The 24,491-nt window shown below is 42.2% G+C and overlaps 1 protein-coding gene across 1 annotated transcript; it reads left to right on the top strand.

Moving 5' to 3' along the window:
• Positions 1 to 695: 695 nt before the first annotated feature.
• ghrhrl (growth hormone releasing hormone receptor, like) lies at positions 696 to 22,979 on the top strand. The gene is made up of 13 exons (XM_069679376.1): positions 696 to 770; positions 8,058 to 8,163; positions 8,570 to 8,677; positions 9,740 to 9,831; positions 10,510 to 10,613; positions 12,529 to 12,661; positions 12,833 to 12,986; positions 13,726 to 13,786; positions 14,541 to 14,610; positions 14,898 to 14,989; positions 15,779 to 15,908; positions 21,423 to 21,464; positions 22,437 to 22,979. Exons 1-13 carry the CDS (start codon positions 717 to 719, stop codon positions 22,536 to 22,538), a joined length of 1,248 nt encoding a protein of 415 aa, XP_069535477.1. The 5' UTR covers positions 696 to 716; the 3' UTR covers positions 22,539 to 22,979.
• The last annotated feature ends 1,512 nt before the right edge of the window (positions 22,980 to 24,491 follow it).

Below are 24,491 nucleotides of genomic sequence, written 5' to 3'. Positions count from 1 at the left end.
GTCCTCATTGTGCGTATGTCTGACTCTACTGTGTTAATGATCCTATCAGAGCTAAAATAATTAAGCCAATTTATTAATTAGTTGATTGACAGGAAATTAATTTGCAACCGCTTTACTTCAGTCAGTGTTCTTAGAAAAATACTAAATATTTGATGGTTATATAGAAAACCTATTTTTTTTTTTTTTTTTTTTTAAACAGTTTAAAAAGACGAGTACTGCACCCATCGTCCCTTGAAGTTTGAGTGCTAATGTTTCTGTACCAGAAAACACCACACCAATTCTGTGTGTGTTTGGCGACACAGTCAGGCATAGAAAGGCAAAGAGGGGAATTTGGAAAATGTCATCTAGGACCAGTAGGAAGGGCGCAGAGCACCGCACAGCCTCAGGTGTAAAGTTCACCAGCGTAAATAGGAGCTGACTTTTGCCTTCAAAATAAAAGAGAAATGCGTCTCGTCACTTTTGTGCAGCACATTTGTATTTCGACTTAAATCCATCTTCGTAGTATGGGAGGCAGTTTATTTCACGATTTCACTCACAATGTTGTAGGAGTGGCGCTTGAATCTGAAAACACTCACCGGAAGTGCTACATTGTCATTATTGCGTGCTTGACAGGAGTTGTATTTACACCTGAGGAGCGCGAGCGGCCCAGCATCCTGTCTTGCTGGAGTGTGTTGGAGTCTCAGGGAGGACTGAGCGGAGGAAACTGAACCGACAACATGTGCTGCCTCCTCATCAGAGGGATTTTTCTCACTTTCTCTTTGGCTACAACTGTAAGTAGCTAATTTACATCATCTAGGCATATGTACATTTTTAAAAAGAAAGATAAATAGCCTAATTGTTTTTGCCATGCTGTAAACTTTAAGGTCTCAGGAAATTAACAGTTGTTAAAAAAAACTCAAACTCAAACCATTACGAGAACTATACGATCGAGGACGAAGTCGATAAGTCAATTTTTCACGTTGTCAAGGTATTCTGTGAGCTCTAATCAAAACTAAACAGACAAACCAACCTGCGTGTGATCGCTCTGCAATATTGCATCTGTCTGCAGGCATCTGATGTGCAGCTGTTTGGTTCAAAGTCATTTTCTGAACATTAACTTGTTGCATAAAAAGATATACTAAGAGTGTGTCTTTTCAACAGACTGAGCTGAAGTCAGTGTTTGATGTATAGCCCAAGTACTGAGTGTATTCAATTTTCAGAAGTGCAGCCTGAAACAGCATATTTGATGGAGATTTACTGTAGGCTATGAGTGTGCGTCTCTGTGTGTGCAGTATTCATGCTGCTTTTATGTGTGTATATAGTGTAAAAATGTAAATATATGAACATATGCTTCCTTTTAGGTCTCAGATGTGAATATGTCATGGTTTTCTTAGTCTTTGTGTTTATGACAAATGTGAATTAATAACTCTGACTACTAGCCTGACTAAACAAGAGCTTTTAATTGGTCACCTTTAGCACAGAGAAATGCCCTTTTTTTTGGCACGTTATAGACAAAATGTTTAATTGATTGATCAAGAAAATAGTCCACAGATTAACTGCTATGTACAATTTGGTACGAGTATGTTAAAGCATAGCAGGTGAGCAGTAGGTATGTGAGTATGTTTTGATATTATTTATTGTGTTTGTGTATTCAGAGACGGCACATTTTCCAATATATAAAACATATACTGGAAAATGTGTGCATGAAGGTCTTCATATATGGAGAGGACTGGGATGTTAACAAACCAAATGCTTGAATTTTTTCATTTAAATCCATGGAAATGTGTTTTTTATTTCAATTAGAGCACACACACACATACACACACACAAACACGGAAATTGGATCATCTTCCCAAGTACACTGAGTTGATTAAAATCAGGAAATTGAAAAGGACTGATTGATTTTTGTTCACTGATAGAACCATTTTATTTACTGCAGTGTTTGTATAATTTGTCTCGGCTAATCAACTGTGGAGAAGCAAGAGAGGCACCAAAATGCACACATGCATGCGCGTACACACCCCGACACTCAGCAGCTTTTTTTTTTTATCATCAACAGCTTTATGGGGTTATTATTACACGGCCACCTCGCTAATTTCCACAACAGAATAGAAATATGAGAAGCATGCAAACAGGTGGTGTGATGATCAGCGTGGCGGGGAGAGAATGGGAGACACTCATCGCTGCGCTCCTCTTCATTCTTTTCTCTTTCACTGCTGAGGACTGCAGAGAATTCAGATGAACTCCCGGGGTCCGTGAACACACACATACACAGGCACATTTCAAAAGAAAATACAGTCAATACAAGCAAGACCAATAGTACATGGCCTGTCTCCTCTTTTTTTTTAAGGTTTTTTTTGGCTTTCATTTATAGAGAGGACAGTGGATAGTGTTGGAAACAAGGAAAGAGAGAATGGGGGATGAGACACGGCAAAGGGACATGGGTGGGAGTCGAGGACTTAAGCCTCTGTACATGGGCCTCAGATTTAACCGCTGAGCTAAACCAGCACCGTCTCTTTTGAATGGCCATATAGGATGAAAAAAATGTGCACTTTAGCCAGCACCTAGAAAATGACAAAGAAAAGATGAGATGATCAGGTCATTTTTCTGGCAGCATGGCACAAAAAAGAAAACAATTGTAGCCTAGAGTCCACACGTGCACCTTAATATTACAAACTAAACCTGAATAGCACCACAAGCAGCCAGTACACATACGAGACAAAGATCATAACCTTGGTCCTACCTATTTAATAAATATGAAGCTAATTTTACATCAGGCAGATAGTAGGCAGAGTTAGTTAGCTTCAAACAGTTCCAACTTAACCCTGTTGCTCACTCACACAACAGCAACAAAAACGGCTCCTGCCTACCTGAACGCCCTCATCCAGGTCTACACTCCCTCTCGCCCACTACGCTCCGCCAATGAAAGGCTCCTGGTACTCCCATCACAACAGGGCCCTAAGTCGATAACTAGACTCTTCTCCTCAGAAGTTCCCCGGTGGTGAAACGAGTTAACAAACGCCATTCGGTCCGCAGAGTCCCTGTCAACTTTAAGAAGAAGCTAAAGACCCAGCTCTTTCATGAATTCCTCTGCACTTAATGATGCTATTGATGCTATTGGTGCTATTCATTGTTGATGTTGATGAAGCTGTTTGTTGGCACTTACTGACTTCGTTCCCGCCTGACTCGATCCTTCCTTGGGTTGTATTAACTCTCAGATCGTCTCTTTGGACAAAAGCGTCTGCTAAATAAAACTGTAACATTGTTACCGATTCCCTATTTTTAATCTTTATGCTAGGCTAAGCTAACCAGCTTCATATCCAGCATACAGATATGACACTATTACAAAACTTCTCAGTGAGAAAGCGAATATATGTTTCTCCCTCATGACGCCCAACTTACATAATTCATAAAATATCTGAACTTCACAGACTGGCTGTTTACGTGCTGTCGTTCTGACTCACTGCACATGTTTCATATTTTTATGCTGAGCAACACCAGCGTAAAAGTGCTGCTCATTTGCTGTCGAAAAATAGACGGAAACATCTGCAAAGTGAGCCCAATCCAGTGGCCCCTTTTTGGGTAGTTAGTGGATAATGGGCTTCACCTCTCAGAGAACATTTTTACAGCAGACTGCACGCTAACCTGGCTGTGTGAAGGGGGCTGTGGCTTTGCATTTAGTTACATGGCTGATATTATGCAGACTTGTCTGTCCATGGCTCTATTTTCTGTCTGTTAAATGCAGCATAGTGTCTCCATATATCCCTTTGTGCAGTTGAGATGCGCCCTCTGTGATTGTAACCACCAAACTGTCGCTTTGTTCCTTTCCCTCTGCCTTTTAGGGCTTAGCTCACCTCCTCTCAACGGCACACCATTCTTATGTAGGATCAAATGTCTTCACAGCGTCCACGATTATCTGACATATGCCATTTCTCTGGCGCTTTTATTCTGGAGCTCTCCATTTTAAGGTGCATACATCTTTCTGCTTTGAATATGAATGCTCTGACTCTGGCACTTTTAAATCCAACAAAACCCACCTTGGACCACACTGTGATTGTCTGAATTCAACTTGTTGAAAGGAGGCTAAGAAATCATTCTTTTCCTTGCCTCCCTGTGAACAGGAAGTGCAGTAATTGCTGCGTAAATTTCACAATAACACCTCTCATTAAATTTTTTGCAAGCATTAGGAACAAAGCACTGGCAGAGATTTAACCATGTTCCTTACAACACGTCTGTTCCTCAGTGATGGAAGGAGAGGCGGTGCCGAGAGGCTGCAAAATGATCCCTAATTCTTTAAAGAAATGACACTATTTGTGTTTTCTCTGTAGGTGTTTTTGACATAAAATTGGTTTGGCAAGCTCCAGTTTTTTCAAAGAATCACATTATTTCTGCCTCTGCGTGCATGTGTGTGTGTGTATGTGTGTTTAAAGGTGAAGGAGTTGAAAGTTAACATGAGGAGGAAGGGGCTTAGGTGAGCGATTGCATTTGAGAAGCAGAAATGAAGAGTTTGGGTCCAAATCGATTTCACCCATGTCTATCTTTTTTTTTTCAAAAACCTCCTGATGAATTTCTGATTGGATACAAAACATTTTTGGGTTTAAATCGTCCAGATGCTCAGACTTTACTCTTAAAAGAATCAATAAGGCAGAGTGTGTCTAGCAAGTTCAGCTAGATAAACTGAATAAGAAGACAGGATTGATTTTCTACATGCATGACTGAAACTTCACGGGTATAACAATCAGTGTGTTTTCTCAAAGCAATGAATATGTCTTAATTAATATCTGTAGCTCTGCTTAGAAGGATAATGAACATATTTTTCTTTAATTAAACTTGTAAGGTTACACAAAGTCTCTGCGTAATTTGCTTTTTATTCTCAGCTTCCAAAGCGATTTTGACCTTGCATTTAACAGGTGGTGCAACAACCCAGAAACCGCACCCTGAATTGGTAAGCAGGGTTAAAGTCCAGGGATTTGTATACAACATCACAAGCGCTCACTCAGTTAAAATGAACCCTCAACATGATGATGATAAACATAATGATAGTAACATCCATGCAAGGCATACTCATCCATGTAATTTCATGTAATGGCTCCAGGTGGGTCTCTGCCGGTGCAGATGTTTCTGTTTCCCCCCTCAGAGAAACTCATAGATCTCATTAATGGGAATGTTTATCACGCATAAGTAGCGCATCCTAATGCATGGCGCTCAGAGAGCTGGAGAGCGGGACGCCCGAGTCCTCCAGAGGGAGTGTTTGTGGTCTCAGAGGATTTTTGCTTCTGAGGCTTCTGAGTTTGGTTGCACTTGTTTTCTCTCCAGGGTCTAAATGCAATGGTACTGAGCTGAATCAAGGACAAAGGACTGTGCAACATGATGATCTATAACAGAGAAGGCTTTATTGTGTGAGCGACCTGTTGTGTTAATCTCAGTCTTTTATTGTATATACATGTTTGACAGGAGAGACTAGAAACAGCGTCCGAATGACTGTATCAGAAAAAAAAGCCAATTTTTCAAATGCAAGTGTAATTTTAGAAATAGCGGTACATTATGATAAAATGTTTTTTCTACCTGTTTTGTTTATGCCTGCATGTACTCATCTTTTTTTATTTAATACACACGCTCACACATGCTCCTCTCATTCCAGCTGACATCAGATTGTGCCTTTCACTTCCTAGCCTCTGTGACTCGACGATAATCTTTTGAAGGCCAACGCGGAGACATTTTAAAAAGTGCTTTTGCTGAAATTGACAAATAAGTTTGTAATTCAAAATTTTCTCGCAAATGCTGCGCCACAATGAATGATCAGCATCATTAAAGTCTCATAATTAACCTGCAGCCACAGTAATTAACAACAATATTTCCAGCATGCGAGTAAACCTCGTGTTTCACTTGCCTGAATATTAAAGATAACCAATCACGGTACCTTAAAGTAGATTTGTATGATGATGGGAAGTAGACATAATGTACTGCAGCAGCAGTACTATGGAAGGAGAGCTCGGATCTCGGTTCAGATACACGGGGCCTTTCTGTATAGAGTTTGCATGTTCTCTTTGAGCATGCGTGGGCTCCCTCCGGGTTCTCCGGCTTCCTCCCACAGTCCAAAGACATGCTCGTTAGGTTCATTGGTGACTCTAAAATTGCCCGTAGGTGTGAATGTGAGTATGAAAGGTTGTTTGTCTCTACGTGTCAGGCCTGTGATTGACTGGCGATCAGTCCAGGGTGTGCCCCGCCTCTCGCCCAATGATAGCTGGGATAGGCTCCAGCCCACCCACGACCCTGAGGTAGCCATATAGATATAGGATGGATGGATGGTTGGTCAAAGCCCACAAAAAGGACCTGCCCTGCTGCTTTGACCTTTACAGTCAAGACTGCTTAAGTTAACCAGCATGAAATAAAAGGAAATGACACTTGTCCATTCAAAAAAAGCCATATTTGGTTGGCTGTGGCTCAACGGTAGAGTCGGTCGTCATCCAATCGGAAGGTCGGCGGTTCCCAAAGGCATAGTCATCGACGTGTGTGTGTGAATGATTAGTTCATCAGGTGATCCTGGCACAAAATGAGTGTATGAAAGTGTGTGAACGGGTGAATGTGACATGCAGTGTGAAACGCCTGAGTGGTTGGAAGACAAGAAAGACTAGAATCAGTGTCAGGTTTATTTTTATACTTGAGATCTACATTGTAATTAGTGCACACATTTGTTTTGACATTTTGAGCTGGCAACTGGCAGCGTGGTGCTGGTTTGCTCTGTGGGCTCAGTTGCAGTATTAAAGTTTGACATTTTATAAATACGGATGGTGTGATTCTGACTGGAGAGTCCAACACTGGATTACTAAAAAGCAGAGGAAGTTTTGACCTCAGCTCTGGCATGTCTTGCAATTTTTTGCGTGTCAGCCAAACACGAGCCTTCTATATTTATATCCACACTGTGCTTTAAAACCTTAGTAAGAAATGCTTCCTTCAAACTATGATACAATCACAGCTTTCCTTTCTCTTCACTTCCATCGTCAACAACAAAATCTTGCCTGTTAGCTGCAACGTTCACAAACACATTGTTTACTCCATAAATGGCTGGCAGACACAGGAATGTTTGTGTTGGATTATATGACCTTATAACCTCTTTAATACAGCAAGTGTTCTCAGACACAGTTACAGGATTATTATCACTGCTTCACTGTTTTGAAGTGGAGCCAAAAGGATAATAACCACAGAGTCAAGATAATCCAATCGTCTGTCTGTGTGTACTTCCTCCACCCACCCTCCTCTCACGTTATCCTCCAACAATCAGAAAGATCAGAGCCTACCTTTAGGAGCATGCAACACAACTGCTGGTACAGGCTCTCGTGATATCACGCACTGAACTCCCTACTGGCAGGCCTTCCTGCATGCACATTCAAACCTCTGCAGATGATCCAGATGCTATTGATGATGATGACATCGAGGATGTAGTTTATGCTGACAAGGATTTTCATGATGATGATGATGACTATACTGATCTTGTTGATGTTGCTGATGATGATTATAACTATTCAAAAAAACAACAACAAAAAAAACCGCCCTATTCACTGCCTGTTGGCACCAGTGTCCCATCGCACTGTTTGTTGGCTCTAACTGACTTTGTTCCCTCCCGTCTTGATCGTTGCTTGTGTTGTATTGACTCTCAGATGTACGTCGCTTTGGACAAAAGCATCTGCTCAATGAAATTGTAACATTTTAACACTCCATGAACATCATTCATTTTCTTATTTAAAATGAATGGCAATCAATTGCAAATCCAGTTACTGTGTGGAGGGAGTCGACAAAGTAAAACTCTGTCCTCAGGGACAAAGTCAGTGAAGAACCCTAGTTTTTCCTCTGTAAGGAAATAGCCGTGTTTTGGTGGGGGGAGAGTTTGCGAGGGGAAGCATTTCCTGCTAAAAGCATAAAATGAGCAGCTGCCCTTTAAAAAAATGTCATGGATTGTTTAGCATACGCGTGAAATGCCTTTTTCATGCCATTACTCTTTGTTCTCTTCATGAACGTCTCTATTTAAAAGAGCATCCTTTCCTTCTTTTCTTCCTTCCTGTCTCCTTTCCTACGTCTAGGCTTTGTCGGCCTTGCACCCCGAGTGTGAGTTCATCTTTCAGCTGGAGAGAGCGGAGCAGAGCTGCCTTCAGTACATCGCAGAGCAGAGCAACCGAAGCACGGAAGGTGAGCTCGTATAAAGTCAAGCATGGCGGGAGCTGTTAGATGAAATATACTGCAAGTGTACAAAACTACGTGCAAAGTCTTAAAGGCGTCCACTGCAGAATGAAAACAGACTGATCTATCACTGTGATACATACTTAGTGGAAGCCATTAAAGGTAGTTATATAAGGATGTATGTTTGTCATTTATCTCAAGAGAAGGGTCTTGTTGCCGACAGTAACACCTTATTAATTCCTCATACTTGTCTAAATACAATTCCCACAGAGGCGGATGTTATGGCTGTTGGGCGTGTTGTGCATGATACACCCCATTTACCTCCACTGTATCTCCATGAGGATTCATTTTAACAGTGTGCTTTTAGGCCCCAGACACACACTTGTAAAACCGTCTTTCTCCTCCTTAGAAAAAGGTTGTCGTCCGTTCTGGGATGCTGTGGTGTGCTGGCCTCAAGCAGTGGTTGGGGAAACAGTCCACACAGCTTGTCCTGCGGTCTTCTCCCTCTTCAGAAACAGCACAGGTGACTAAAGGATTGACGGAGAAGGTGCAGGCTGAGACAATGAAGAGGGCAGCATGTTCACCAGTTGGTTAAAATTAAGTTAAATCGTTCTGATGAAAGCGAAGGGTGTTTTTTATTTTCTTCAGAAGTCTTTTACTCTGTTTTTTAAATTCGACTCACTCTGGCTCTCAGTGCTCAGGTCGCAGTAGACTGCAGTCAAATTAGTTTTCCTTAACATGTAAATGAGTAGGTTTGGGAGAGCACGCAGACAGTGGAACACATAACAATGTTTTACAAGATGAGCAAACAAGTTGTTCCTCAGTATTATGTGTCTGTGAGGATTTATGACTGGTTCTACAACCACGCTAGCTGTCCTGTGAGGCTGACTAGGCACAATGGTGTTTTGGGCTGAATGCTAATGTCGGGTTCATGTCATATTGGATGGTGCCACTGTGGCTCAGAGAAAGAGTGGGTCCTCCATGAATGGGAAAGTCGATCCCCGGCCCCTGAAGGCATATTGTGTGCACTTACGTGTGAGTGAGTGAGCATGCTAACATTTGCTAATTAGCACAGGTTACAGATGAGATTGATGTTAGTTTTGCAGGTTTAGATGAAGGCTGAATGAAAGTGTAAGGGATTGCAAAAGTTATTACAATTCATCCTGAAGGCAACTTGAATTTCTGTACCAAAGCAACCCATCCAGTAGTTAATGAGACATTTGCACTAAATGACCGCAAATGTTAACCACGAGTGATAAAGTCGAGGGACCAGTAGGACAAATAGTCCGTAAACCATGAATTTCTGTACAAATCTTCCATTAATCAAAATGAAATGTTGAGATTATTCTTTGGAAAAGTAAGATGTTTTGTCTGCTGGTGGCGCTTGAGTCATTAGAAATCATCCTCCATAGATATCTGTACAACCAACCAACTCACCAACAAACACTGCCATCCCAAGAGTAACGGCACCAGCATGGCCGGAAAAAACAACAATTTTTTTCTTTTTCACTTGACGTTGTGATTGTGATCAAAGGATGATCTCTTCATGGCTGAGTTGACCTTGTGATCTCCTGACCTGCCCCAGGTTCAGTGAGCCGTAACTGCACCAGTGAGGGTTGGTCGAGACCTTTCCTGCCGCATCACATCGCCTGCAGTGTAGATGCCGACATCCCTGAGGTGAGGGCTGCTGGGGCCGAGGCAAATAAGGAGGTCGGACTGGGGAATGGGAAACTTGAAAAGAAAAGAAATGTACATGCAGGAGGTTGTTTTACAAGATATGCCAGGCTGTAATGACGTGAAAGTGCGGCACATACGTTTTTCCGTTTAGGTAGTCGAGATTCGAGTGTATGCTCACTGGCTTGCGGCCTTTGAAGAGTGGAAAATAACATCTTTTCCAACATAAATGTGCCTTGTGTGAAAATACTTTGCAAGGCAGTAAATGAATTGAATGCCACTCAGGTAAAAGCTGACATTATCTAGTTTCACAAAGAGAGAATGGAGCTAAAACACAGTGAACACTTTTTGGAGGGTAATTATGAGAGAACTACTTTTAGTGCTTTAAAGAGCATCTTTTGTCCCAAGTTAAAAAGGACTTTTAAGTCTGCTAATATCAGAGGTGGAAAGTCTCTAATTACACAGTCTCATCTGTAATGAGGTAGCTTTTTCACTGACTTTTTTGGAGGTCAATTTAGTAGTCTTGTAAGTCGGGTCATACTGTACTCCCATTGGACTCAAAATACAGAAGAAGGTCTCTTGACATTATTCTGCAGTCGTCATCAGTACAATGAAATCTCAAGATTGTCTGTGATTTGATCTCATTCCGAGACAAACTCTTCTTTCTGGTCTTGATTTCAGACGGAGCAGTCGTACTTTGCCACAGTGAAGCTGATTTACACCGTCGGTTACAGCATCTCTCTGGTGGTGCTGACAGTAGCCGTGTTGATCCTGTTGCTCTTAAGGTACGTAAAAGGTTACAGTAAAATAAGTTGTGGTTGTCTGGAGAAAAGACATCCACTTTAGGAGAGGTCAACTCAAAGAGCACCAAGAGTCAGCAATCACTAAGAGCTGTTGATTGTCTTACTCGTACTGCGCCTTTAAATGTGTTAGCACTCATGCTGCACAGATATTTGTAGCTTTGACACATTTAGAATAATGTCCAAAGGAATAGCTTGACATTTTGGAAATTTTTCCTCATCTTTGTTGTCAATAGTAACAGACACTTTCTGGCTTTTACATCATGTTAAGCAAATCATCATATTTCCAAAATATTCTTACTTTGATGGAGACTAGTGATGCTGTTGTTTATAGACGCAATACATTGTGTTAAGATGTGACAATATACCCATCATGTGACCTCACTTAATCCATTACGTGCTGCTCCATTCTCTTCCTCTCATTTCCAATATTCACCTTCTTGGATTTCATCCCCCTTTGGAGTGGACCTCAGAGGTCCCATAGTCCACTTAGCAACGGATTGACACCATGTCAAGGGTCTCCTCACACCTGCCCACCCAGCTTTTTGATTCACTGGATTAAAAGAAGATAGAGATGACAGATACAAAATGTCTTAAAGTAAAGTAACAATTTCAGTTTCGGGCTCTTGAGGGCGATAATTGTAAGGTCTGGGGCACACTTCCCAATTTAACAAGATGCCTTCAGCTGGTCCTTTTGTCATGGTTCTAACTCTTAATTTTTCTCGCTTTCCTTTTCAGACTGTTTGACTTCATCGAGCGTCGAATTTGTTTCTTTTTCTTTGGATTTTCACTTATTTTTGAAGTTGTATCTGTAGTCATCGATCTTTTCTTTGTTTGTTCAGCCATAGTAGATTACTGTTTACTCGCAATGCTTACTGAAACCGGAAGTGCAGCCGCTTAGCTCCGCCTACCCTCTCTGGCAGACCAACAACTGCTGGGTGATGGAAAACGCGTCACAAACTGGGCGCTGCTTGTGATTTTTTCCCTGAATGTCGCCACAGACAACCAGTCCATAAAAATACGATCTACTGCAAATGCAAAGGCTTTCATCAGTGGGCCATAGGCTCAATCACCATTGTGTTACCTCATTCAGAGATAGATTGTGACTTAACAGACATTTACTTACATGAAAAAGTTGTTACTTTAATGAATAGTTTTGTTTTTCAGGAAAGCACGTTGAAATCAAAATGATGGTGTTATTTCTTTGCTAACTGGTTTGGTTTACCTTTTGTACACTTTTTGACCCTAAACTGACACCATACTGTGTCATCTGCCCATGAAAATGTAGCTATTAGTAAAGGTGTAAAATTAGAGTGTAAAAAAAGCCGAACTTATTTTGACTATTTGCCTGAATCTAATCCATCACCTTTGATAATTTTTGTTCATTTTACATTAGTGTTACATTCCCCTGAATGGGCTAGGGGATGAGGTAGTAACAAAAAATTAAATTTCAGGTAAAAGAAGGGAGGAAGTTTAGCCAAATTTAAAGGGAATTTATTAACAAACTAAACGCAAAGCGAGCTTCTGTCAAAAAACAAGCAAAAGAGAAACTGAAGTCAGAATACTATAAACAAAAAACTGCATCTAACAATAAACAAAGACCACGGCCTCGACGAAAAACACAAGGAGTAAAACTAGCGACTAGTTGATGTCCACCACACACGCAGCCAAATGGCCCACTGGCACAGGCTGCCTCGTCTCTCCTGCTCTTTACACTCCAGCCTTGATTGCAGAAATGGTAACAGGTGAGCCTGATCACCTGCTGCAGCAAGGGGAGATCAGCACCTGAGGAGCACACAAGAGAGAGACACACAGAAAACGCAACGCAAACTACGGCACGTAACAATTAGAAACAAACTTTAAAGTATTTTCATTACACTTGATTTGTCTTTTACAACAGGAGGCTGCGTTGTGCCAGAAACTTCATTCACATCCAGCTCTTCATCACCTTCATCCTGAAAGCTGTGGCCGTGTTCATAAAGGATGCTACTCTGTTCTCAAGCGACGACACCAACCACTGCACCCTCTCCACAGTAAGATAATCATACTGAGGACAAGAGGTTCTGGGTAATATTAAGAAATCCCTCTTGGCAGTTTTCCCTGCTCTCATATCTATGCATATTGCATGTTCCCCCACTCTCTCATATAATCCCTCCTTACTATTCACTCTGTGTCCTTCTTTGCTTCCTTTTCTTGCTGTCCAGTTTGCCTGTAAGGCCTCTGTGGTCTTCTGTCACTACTGTGTAATGGCTAACTTTTTCTGGCTCCTGGTGGAGGCGCTCTACCTCAATTCCCTGCTGCTTTCGTCCTTCTATCACAGCCGTCGATGCCTCTGGGGCTTCAGCCTGCTGGGATGGGGTGAGAAAATTGACATGCAGCTTCCCTTATTTGGTTTTGGGATGCAGAGTTGTGTTGGCAAACTTTCTTCTGTTTAAGCAGCCGGTGCATCATGTGCAGAATGAGTTTCTGCTTAGAAAATTGATGTGTTTTCTTTTTATCAATATCCCCATAATTTGATTCTTCAGAGGCTGTAAGTCTTCTTGGAGTGCACATACACTAGCAACTTGTGCTTTGCAGTTTTCAGTCTGTTTACCTTGCATGCTTTGTGGAACTTAACTCTGTCATTTGGAAACTGTTTACTTAACGTTATAGATGTTTTTTCCCCTAATACTAAATTTTTTACTAACTAATGACTTTTTAAGTTTGACCTTTATTTTTTTTAATTGCACGCATTCTCTTTATTCCAAACACAGTGAAAAAGAATATCACACCTACAACTCACATCCATATTACACCTTGACGCCTAAGATGGAAATTCAAGGGTCAAATAGTGTATTAGTGGCATCGGCTAGAACCCCCAAATTTGTCCCAGTGGTGATAAGGCATTAAGAACATGCACATGCTGTAAATGTGTAGTCCACAAAGCCTCTAAAGTATTCAATTGAGTTCTTGCTAAATAGAGCATTGACATTGCATGCACTGACTAAATTGACATTAAGCAATGGATTCACACTGTCAATGTTCTTAATATAATTAGACCAACCCAGAGTTAATTGATTGTGTCTTACTGACATGTGTTGGTTCTCTTTCTCCACAGGTGTACCAGCGCTCTTCATCATCCTCTGGATTGGATCCAGGGTGTACTTCGAGGACACAGAGTGTGTATACATTTTCACTTGCATCTATACAATCACATTTTTTTCGCACACATAATGACTTCAGTTGGGATTCACTGCATCTCCAATATTGGAATGTGTTCATTTATGGACTTTAAACTGACTCTTCAAAATGGCAGCTGAACTTAACACTCAAACTCCCAGCAGCCGCTAGGTTTTCACACCTTCACGTGAAAACCCCTCCCCCTGGCCAGGTTTGTAAAACCGGAAGACCGCCCTTGTTTTGGGGTTCTTTTTGTTCTGAAGCTCTGAAGCTCTGAATCTCAGAAGCTCTCCACTGCCCTCCAAGAAGGTTGGAGCTGCTGCCGCAGTTCCCTCCAATTCAACAGCTCTCATGGCTTGCTAACCGAGCAAGGCCTCAGCAGCGATGCGAGATCCTGCTGAAAAGATTACCGGTTTACTCAGCACGAACTAGTAAACGTAGTTTAGCAGCAGCTGAAAGAGTCTACCCGCTTTTCAAATAAGGACAACGGAGCAACGAAGGACCAGTTTCCCTCCAACTGGACACCAACACTAGTCCGGTCCCAACACTTCTATCACCTTTTCCAATTAAATACATCCTCAGGAGTGATTTTTTGAAAATGAACAAATTCGTACTTTGCACTTACTCTGGGCGTCTAATATTTGGTGCTTATTAAGGCTGACTTTCTACGACTTCTACGGGCAGTTTAATTCACTCAACATCACACATTATGAGAATGTTTGGAGTCACATTTTAAATTCTCTTCCTGTACAGATGCTGGGACATCAACGAGGACTCGCCCTATTGGTGGATCATCAAGGGACCGATTGTTTTGTCAATTGCGGTAAATACTCCCATTGTGCTGAAACTAAATGATAGACTGTTCATGATGCACCAAGCAGATTAGAGGTTGTTATGCAGATGATTTGTTTACATGCTTTTTGAGATCGTTTGATGCGAAATGATGGAAAAATACTTCATTTTGCACATAAGGATTGTCCTGGTTAGTTCCACACGAGGCTGCCCATATTGTTGCAAGACTTTCATGTTGTTGTAACAGACACTACCTTATAACATTAAGCGGAACATTTCCTGTCCTTGATTTAGCATCCTTTCTTTTTTGATCACCAGGTAAATTTCATGCTCTTCATGAACATCATCAGAATCCTGATTCAGAAGCTCAATCCCCGTCTGATCCAGTTCAATAACTCCTCTCAGTACAGGTAATCCTATCGCTGCAGACACTGCAGGCAACACTGAGCTCGCCGTGATGCAGCATCTTCCACTTTAATCATTACCACATTCTGATTACAGAAATTTGCACGCATTTTTAAGCTTTTAGATCTGCTTTTATCAAATTTAGCTTTCATCTTTTCAAATGTGTCGGTGTGCTTCTACAGTTTATCTTTAACTCTTTAGCTTTTTCAGTCTTGTTGACACATTTTCAAAGACATCTTCAGCCTCTTTGATACTTCTTCACTCTGATAAGTAGACACTTTGATGTAGGGTAAGATGCAAGTTCTGCGAGCGAAAACTGTCGATACACCAAAGTGGGCAGTGATGTTTAATTCATTAAGCGTCTTCTGAACCTCAAACTAGTCAGTCTGACCACGTCGACCCTCCCTCTTCCCAAAGGAATAACACTTTCTAATTGAAATAGACTTTCTAATTGGCTGTCAGTGTTCAGAGACAAGAGAAACAAGCACATCCAGATCTTAAAAAAAGACATCCTGAAGGTAAGTTAAGTGATGCTTGACTTAATTGCACCAGAATATGTTCCCATATACATAATAAACATTACCTCTGCACTCACATGTTAACCTGCACCTGCTACTACCTTTCCACTAACAAACAGAAGCTGTATACAGACTGATTCAATCACACAAGCATCTTCTTGATTGGAATCTAATTATAAGCGTGTCTTAATGCATGAAGCTATGTGCAGCATTCAGATGCACTTAAATGATGAAGCTTCACCTCCTGCATCTTGTTTCTTTCCTTCTCTGCAACAGACGCCTGACTAAGTCTACCCTCCTCCTCATCCCTTTGTTTGGCACTCACTACATGTTCTTCAATTTTCTGCCCGACTACTTTAACGTGAACCTGCGCCTCTGCATCGAGCTGTGCATGGGATCCTTCCAGGTACACACATGTACTCTGACAGCAACTCATACAGGCTCAAATAACCCAAAAAAGACATGCATATTGTTTTACTCATCAGTGGACATTGCAGTGGATCCTGCCTATCAAAATAAGTGGATCTAATTTATACAATATCCCGTCTAGAATTCAGATTTACTTTGACTTCGGCTCTTTTATTCATATTCAGTCGAGTTGGAAATGTGTTGAATACGTTTTTCCAGGTAATGAGGTTTCACCTTGAAATTCTCTTTTACCCCAGACAATTTCTGTTAACAAAATTGAGAGTCCACATCCACAGCCATGCCAGCAGCTCTTTGGGGCTGTACTAAGGCACAGCAAGGCTTTGATTTCAGTGGTAACATAAGCATGCTAACATTTTCACAATGATATCCTCACATGGGGATGTTTGGCAGGTATGGTTACCATGTTCACATTTAGGTTGAGTAAGTTAGCATCCTGGTCAAAGTGAAATCTTGACCTGATCATTGCTATAGAGTAAAAGTCAGGGGAGAAGTTATTACCAAAGTGTTGACAGTTGACAGGAACATGAAGGGCTCTAATGGCTTTGCAAAATTTAAGTACAATCCATTCTGTAGATTTTACCATATTTATGTCTGGAGCAATGAGGACTAAATAACCAACTAACCGTCTTTATCATCCACAGCTCATGAAAAACAGTCAATGCTAGAGTTAGCATGGCTAAAATAGGATTATCAAAGGTATTTTAATATGCGTAGTAGAATTAAATGCTAATTATACACTGCTCAAAAAATTGGGGAACACTTAATCGTCACAGTATAACACCAAGTCTTCAGGGATATCAATCTGTCCATTTAGGAAGTGATTATGAATCAATCTCACCTGCTTTGGTGCTGTCGGGCTCAACTGTGAAGAGAATGGCGCCGGTGAGCCGACTTCAATCTTCTGGATACCCTTCTCGTACGCTGACCCAGGTAAAAAATGGAGATAAATGATCAGACTATGACTCCGGGGGTTTTAATAGACTTGGGTACTGATGAAAGCTTCATGGATTGGGGGTTGGCTAAAAAGTGGGCTTACATTGTTCCCCGTTAACACAACCATTGACTGCTAGCGCACTTGACGGTAGACTATTGGACCGGAAAGAGGGGCCATGAAAGACTATATCTCCTCATCGCTGAAGGCGGGGCTCATCCGTCTGTCATCTTCACCGGCAGGGGCCGGCTTCTTCTTCGTCTCCAAGATGGATGAATCGCTTCGTCCCTGCATCGACTACAGCCCGCTTAATGAGATAACTATCAAAAACAGGTACCCCTCCCACTCATGTCTGCTGCTTCATCTAAGAGATGCCTATCACTTGGTTAGGATAAGGGAGGGGGATGAGTGGAAAACGGGCTTTAACACTCCGACCGGACATTATGAATACTTGGTTATGCCTTTCGGCCTCGCAAACGCTCCTGCTGTTTTTCAAGCCCTAGTGAATGACGTTTTAAGAGACATTTTGAATGTGTTTGTCTATGTGTACCTAGACGACATACTGATTTTTTCCCCGGATGAGGAATCTCATATACAGCATGTGCGTCAGGTCCTGCAGCGTCTCTTGGACAATCAATTGTATGTAAAGGCTGAGAAGTGTGAATTTCATGTTTGCTCTGTGTCATTCCTGGGGTTCATCATTGCTCTGGACCAGATCCAGATGGACCCCGCTAAGGTCAGTTCTGTTGCCAATTGGCCTACTCCGGTGAATAGGAAGAATGTGCAAAAGTTTCTGGGCTTTGCTAATTTTTAACGGCGGTTCATCCGCGGCTTTAGCTCCATTGCTGCTCCGCTACATGCACTTACCTGTCCCCATGTCCAGTTTGTGTGGACTCCTCAGGCTGAGGACGCCTTCATGAAACTAAAGGCCATGTTTTCACGACTGCTCCCATCCTCACCATCCCGGACCCTCATCGACAGTTTGTGGTGGAGGTGGATGCCTCCAACGAAGGACTCGGGGCCATCCTCTCCCAACGCTCGGCTAAAAACAACAAGCTCCGCCCCTGTGCCTTCCTGTCCCGTAAGTTTACCCCCGCCGAAAAGAACTATGATGTGGGTAATAGGGAACTGCTGGCAGTTAAAGTAGCATTGGAAGAGTGGAGGCATTGGCTGGAGGGGGCTGAGCACCCGTTAATAGTGTGGACGGACCACAAGAACTTGGAGTACATTAGGAAAGCCAAGAGACTAAATGCACGTCAGGCCCGGTGGACATTATTTTTTAACCGGTTCACTTTCACCCTATCTTATCGGCCAGGGTCACGTAATGCTAAGCCTGTCCAGACTGTTCCCCTCTGAACCTGTTGCCAAGAAGCCTGAACCCATCCTTCCACCTACCCGTGTGGTTGGAGTGGTGACTTGGCAAAATAGAATCTGTGGTTAAACAAGCGAACGGTGAGAACCCAGCACCTCGTGGCTGCCCACCAAACCGGCTGTTTGTGCCGGAGGCAGTGAGGTCACAGGTCATCCACTGGCAGACCCTGGTCAGACATCTCTTTGGACTTTGTCACTGGACTCCCTGTTTCACAAGGTAACACCACTGTCTTGACAGTAGTGGACAGATTATCCAAGATGGTAATTGGTAATTTCATTCTGTTGCCTAAGTTACCTACTGCCAAAGACACTGCTGAAGTCATGATGCACCATGTTTTCAGAATTCACGGTTTTTCCTAGGGACATCGTGTCCGACCAGGGTCCTCAGTTTGTCTCTCGTTTCTGGAAGGAGTTTTGCACCCTCATCGGAGCCACTGTGAGCCTCTCCTCGGGTTACCATCCTCAGTCCAACGGTCAGACAGAGAGGCTCGACCAGGAGCTGGAGACCTGCCTGCGCTGTCTGATTGCTCAGAACCCTTCCTCCTAACACCTAACGTGGGTGGAGTTCGGCCACAATTCTCTGCCCACCTCTGCCACCGGCCTCAACACGTTTCAGTGTGTTTACGGATACCAACCACCAATCTTCCCGGAAGGAGAAAAGGAGGTGGTGGTCCCCTCTGCACACGCCTTGTTTTGTCGGTGTTGCCGGGTTTGGGCGGCTGCACGCAGAACACTTATGCGCAGTGTGCCAAGCATGAAAAGGGCAGGCGATCGCCATTGAGCTCCAGCTCCGGATTACAGATCGGGGCAGAGGGTGTGGCTCTCAACCCGGGACTTACCCCTCTACGTGGCGTCACGGAAGCTGGCACCAAGGTTTGTGGGACGTCTTCGTCCACCCCACCTTTCATGTGTCCAAACTCAAGCCCGTCAAGGACAGCCCTCTGGTACCTGCCGCCAAGCCACCACCACCCCCTTGCATGATCGATGGAGGACCCACCTTCACTGTTAAACGTCTGTTGGCTGTCAGGAACCGCGGGAGAAGGAGGCAGTTTTTGGCAGATTGAAAGGGGTACGGACCGGAGGAGAGATCATGGATCCCCTCAAATTACATCATCGATAAAGACCTTATAATGGACTTCTATTCATGCCAGGATAAGGACTCTGGGCCGTCTGGAGCCGTCCCTAGACGGGGGGGTACTGTCATGTCCCGTCAGTTATGTTAAGTTTTCACCTTTTACTTTTACAGTTTTTATTTTGTAGTCACGTCTCTCCTCTCGTTTCAGGTAACTTCACTTCCTGCCCTGGTGTTTCCCCTCCGTTGTGATTGTGATCCCCGCCCCTCATTGTTTCCACCTGTTTCCCTTTACCTCATGTATAAAAGTCTGCGTCTCCCCCGGTCTTGTGCCAGATCGTCATGTCAGTAATTCCTGTGCCACCCAAGAGCCTTTGTTCCTAGTTTGTTTTTGTCCTTTTGAATTTAGATTCTTCCAGCGTGGCTGTGATTTTGCTTTGACACTTTGTTTTTTTACTCTTGAAAATAAAGAGTCTTTTTGTTACTCGTCAACAAAGTCGTGCATTTGGGTCTTCTTTGCCAGTCTTTGTCAGGTGCAAATGAAAGTGACAACAGGTGCAATGGAAAGGCAAAAGTAAGACAACCCCCAAAAAGTGAGAGCTGGACAGGGCTGTAGAAGGCCATGAACCCAGCAGCAGGACCGGTATCTGCTCTTTTGTGCGAGGAGGAGCAGGAGGAGCACTGCCAGAGCCCTACAAAATGACCTCCAGCAGGCTACTGGTGTGCAAGTTTCTGACCAAAGGGAAGGTGGCATGAGGGCCCGACGTCCTCTAGTGGGACCTGTGTTCACAGCCCAGCACCATGCAGCTCAATTGGCATTCGCCAGAGAACACCAGAATTGGCAGGTCTGCCTTTGGTGCCCCATTCTCTTCACAGATGAGAGCAGGTTCACACTGAGCACATGTGACAGGCGTGAAAGAGTCTGGAGAAGCTGTGATGAACATCATGCTGCCAGACCTGGCAGTGGGCCCTGGGTTCCTCCTGGTGCAGAACAATGCCCGGCCTCATGTGGCCAGAGTGTGTGGACAGTTCCTGGATGACGATGACATTGATGCCATTGAGTGGCCTTCTCGTTCCCTTGACCTAAATCCAATTGAGCACCTATGGAACATTATGTATCAGTGCATCCGACACGGCCAAGTACCGCCGAAGACTGTCCAGGAGCTCACTGATGCCTTGATCCAGGTCTGGGAGGTGATCCCCCAGGACACCATCTGCTGACTCGTCAGGAGCATGCCCAGACGTTGTTTGGAGTGCATACAGGCACGCGGGGGCCACACACACTAATAAGTCACATTATGAGTTGCTGTGATATTATTCATGCAAGTTGGATCAGCCTGTGATTTCAGTGTTTTACTTTGATTTTCGGTGTGATTATGAATCCAGCCCTCAATGGGTTGATGATTTTGGTTTAGGTTGTTACGTCATTTTGTTCACAACAAATTATACAATGTTCATCAGTAAAGATTTTCAATTTGAATATTTTATTCATCGAGATCTGATGTGTGATTCAAGTGTTCCCTTAATTTTTTTGAGCAGTGTATTATGATTAATTTGTGAAAATATTTAAATAATTGAAATGGGCTTAGCTGCACTGTGTTGCTGGGAATTTGGGGGTCAGTTTGGCACAGTGCATGCAAGCACAGAAAAGCAAAATGGCTTCCTGTCACATGTGGCACCATGTGGCACAAGCTGGATTACTTGCCAATTCCCCAAATTTGATTTTGTTCTTATCGCCTTCCATGGGAGATTTCAAATTAATATGCAAACTAATTTACATGTGAAAAATGTGTGCTGCAGAAGTGCCTAAATACATGTGGCTGTAACCATATTTTAGAAAAGATAGAAGGAGTGGTATTAGATGTAACAGACATCCCCTTTTATATTATGCATACCAGCAGTGTATTATTGAGATATAAATCCACAGCATTCATATTTTCAATCCTGTTTGCCGGCTGTGTGAGTGAAACCTAATAGACTTTCCTGATCTACTTTTATTTCTCAATCTTCAGCCCATCAGGTCTCATTTGTGTCTGACATTTAAGCCATCTTCATATGAGCAACCTTTCAGTGATGCCAACTCATCCTAAAATGAAACATTTCTTTCTTTTTTTCAGGGACTTCTTGTTGCAGTTCTCTATTGCTTTCTCAATCAAGAGGTCAGTACGAGCCACACCAGCCTAAAGCATTTACTATAACACATTCAACAAATCACACAGATGATTTACTGCTCTCTGTTGCATAATAAAGCTGTCTCCCCAGAACAGTTGCCACTAAGTGAGTGCTTTTGACTTATGGCTTAGAATGCAAATAATTTGCTCCTACTCTACCCCTCATTATATAAGTAAAGACCAAAAGATACATTATCATATACCTCTCATTTTTATCAACTTCTACATTAAGTTTAAAGTATTATTTTTTTTAAACAATGTTAAGTTGTTCTCTGAGAAAGACATGTGTGTCTATTGCATAAAAGGCTACAGTTAGCAGCCAGTTAGCTTAGCTTACTTTAGTGTAAAGACTGTAAACAGTGGGAAAGTGCTAGCTTAACTCTGGTCAAAGGTAACAAATTAAATCCAAACTCACCATTAAACATTTTTTAAGTTTTACAGGGAGTTATGTACAGGACTATTTCTTTCTAAAAAGCAGTTTGCCATGTAAACAAGCGTAGACTACAGGAAGCTCTGCTCCTGGCTGAGAAATAATCTAGTAAATAACCATCTGTAGAAGAGCAAATTGCACTTCTTACACTTTAATATTTGTCTCAATTAAACAAGATATAACATGATGTTTGGAGGGACAAATGAGTGAATGTTGCTATCGTTGGAAAGAGCCAGGTTAGTCTTCCAGTATTTGTACCTACAGTAGCTAAGCTAACCAGCTGCTAGCCTTAAAATTAATGGGAAGATACAGTATAAGAACGGTGCCTATTATCTAATCTAAATTTTCTCACGAAAGCAAATCAAAACATGTTTAAATACTTCTTTCAGTATATTATACTATAGCATGGCATTATGATTAAACAAACTACTAAACAATTTGAGCAATGTGGCTTATGAGTTGTCACAGCATCATACTAGTACTTTGCAAACATCCAAAAACTGCTTGATATGTATGTGTATGCTTGACAGGTCCAGAAAGAGGTTCACATGCAGTGGCTGAGGTGGCAGGAGCGGAGCTATGGCGTAGTGTCACCTGCTGCAAAGGGCAGCCAGATGGACACACCCTTCTAGTGGTGTCCTGACAAAACAACACAATGCACCTGCACATTGTTAAACTATGATACTTTTAAGGATAAGCTAATACAGCATGTGTTCTGTTAAACCTTCGTAGTGGTCTTGGCCAATATGAAAGAAAACTGCCATCAGTGTCATAGTAATAAAACAATTATTTTAATATCAGTACATAACTATGACTGATTATGTGTTGTGCTTTAGCATGGTTAAAAAAACAGACTGGATTTATGATTTCCATATTTGTTTGTTTTTAACGTGTTGTGACCTCATTAAGATACAAGGCTATACAAAATAATTAATTACTGCCCAGTTTTGCACAATAAACAGTCCTCCTGTTACTACAGAGATTCATTGCCTTAAAACTGAATGTATTAACTTGTTTTTGTCAGACAATTGTTTTATAGTCACTTTTCACCATTGTTTCATTTGGATGTTTTCTTGTGCCTCTTTCTGTCATGTTTCAGTACTTTTCTGCTGGTTAAACATAAACATTTTTACTCAGCTTCGATGACTCTGCAAACTCTTTCACAAAATGAAGTTAACGTCAGGTGACACTGTAAAATATTAAATGATGTCCTAGTAACATCATCTTTATCTTAAAACGGCAACAAAGATGTATCTACATATTTATAAACACGCGTTATACAAGAAAAGTAATTTAAACATATTTATGGCTGTTAACTTGTTTATTTTTAACAGTAAGCTTATTTAGTTAGCGGCTCAATTGTGCGTATGCATAGTTCACTTCCTGTAGGAAAGGAGAAACACCAGAAGCCACTTGGAGAATTGTAATAGTTTCAAATGAGAAACACAATTAAAATCATCACAAGTCATTACAGTCTGTACTGGCATGATGTTTTACATTAGTTCACTATGATAAAGGATTGCAGACATTTAAAGACCTCAGCTACAGGAACTCAAATAAACAACTGCTCTAAAATAATATAAACACGTTCATCTCTGGCCTTGGTTTGGTTTGCTCTAACTGTAGTTACACTGAAGCTCCCACTGCGTGTAGCCTGCGTATCTTTAAATAAGCATCTTGTAAAAGACGCTAATGCAAAAAGTTGACACATTTTAAGGAAACTTTAATTAAACTGATCATAAATGAGCCGTGAAGTAGGCTAATTGCTACTTTAAAATTAAACGAAAGCAGATTAGGCAGCAAAAAAGTTTTGTCAAATTACTCGAGGTTAGTAGGTTAAAAGAGAAGTCACCTGCTGCCCTCGTGTGGTCTTTTACGTTGACTAGATTATCTTTGATGTTATTTTGTGATGTGGACGTTACTCGTTTTACAATTCAGTGTTTTTCGCCTGTAAAGTCTCCATGTTCCCTCGCTGACCGAGCCTCCTGACTGGTTTATGACCCCCATGTCAGGGTTCAGAGCAGCGGCGCCTTGAATTCGCCTGCGGGCCGGGCTGCTGTTCCTCTTTAGCGGTGCTTTGGGATTTCTGGAATGGGAAGTGCAGAATTCCTGGACAGGATGTAGAGTCATTGCTGTAATGTAGACTACAGCCCCCTTCTCCACACTGACACAGATCTGGCTTGCGGCTGCACGAGCCCGCATCTGGAGAAGACAGGAAGCCCATCTTTGGCATCTGGATTTAACTGGCCGTCTCTGACTATCTCTTGGTTTTTAAGTGCGAGCAGATTTAACCCAGGTAAGTCGGCGAAAACGAGTTTGTTACACTTGCACTTGGCTTGTATTACATCATTACTCTATAGGTTTGTCACGCCGCTTTAAATGTATGGTGTTCCTTATCAAAAGTTTCCCTTATACGCATGCTTTTCACAGTTTAACTCTCATTTTACGTAAGGAAAAAAAGCTGTTTTGCAGCTGCTGTAAGTTTCTATTGTTCTGTGCAGTCAGCCCAGGGGGTGATGTTAACGTAATAACAGGGTGCTCTAACCCCTTTGTTGTTTGGCCTGCCTAGACATGCACGAGTAGTG

This window comes from Semicossyphus pulcher, unplaced genomic scaffold (genome assembly GCF_022749685.1).
Source record: "Semicossyphus pulcher isolate SPU_LCO1_2020_fin unplaced genomic scaffold, fSemPul1.0.p SCAF_4, whole genome shotgun sequence".
NCBI classification, from domain to species: Eukaryota; Metazoa; Chordata; class Actinopteri; order Labriformes; family Labridae; genus Semicossyphus; species Semicossyphus pulcher.
Note: the sequence above shows the minus strand (reverse complement) of the source record. Positions and strands in the feature narration are given on the sequence as shown.

Bases quoted from the DNA above. Each gene is read 5' to 3' on its own strand.
- ghrhrl (XM_069679376.1), top strand. From the start codon at position 717: ATGTGCTGCCTCCTCATCAGAGGGATTTTTCTCACTTTCTCTTTGGCT. The intron at 8,678-9,739 runs GTGACTAAAGGA...GACCTGCCCCAG, and splicing joins CCTCTTCAGAAACAGCACAG to GTTCAGTGAGCCGTAACTGC. The intron at 10,614-12,528 runs GTACGTAAAAGG...CTTTTACAACAG, and splicing joins TTGATCCTGTTGCTCTTAAG to GAGGCTGCGTTGTGCCAGAA.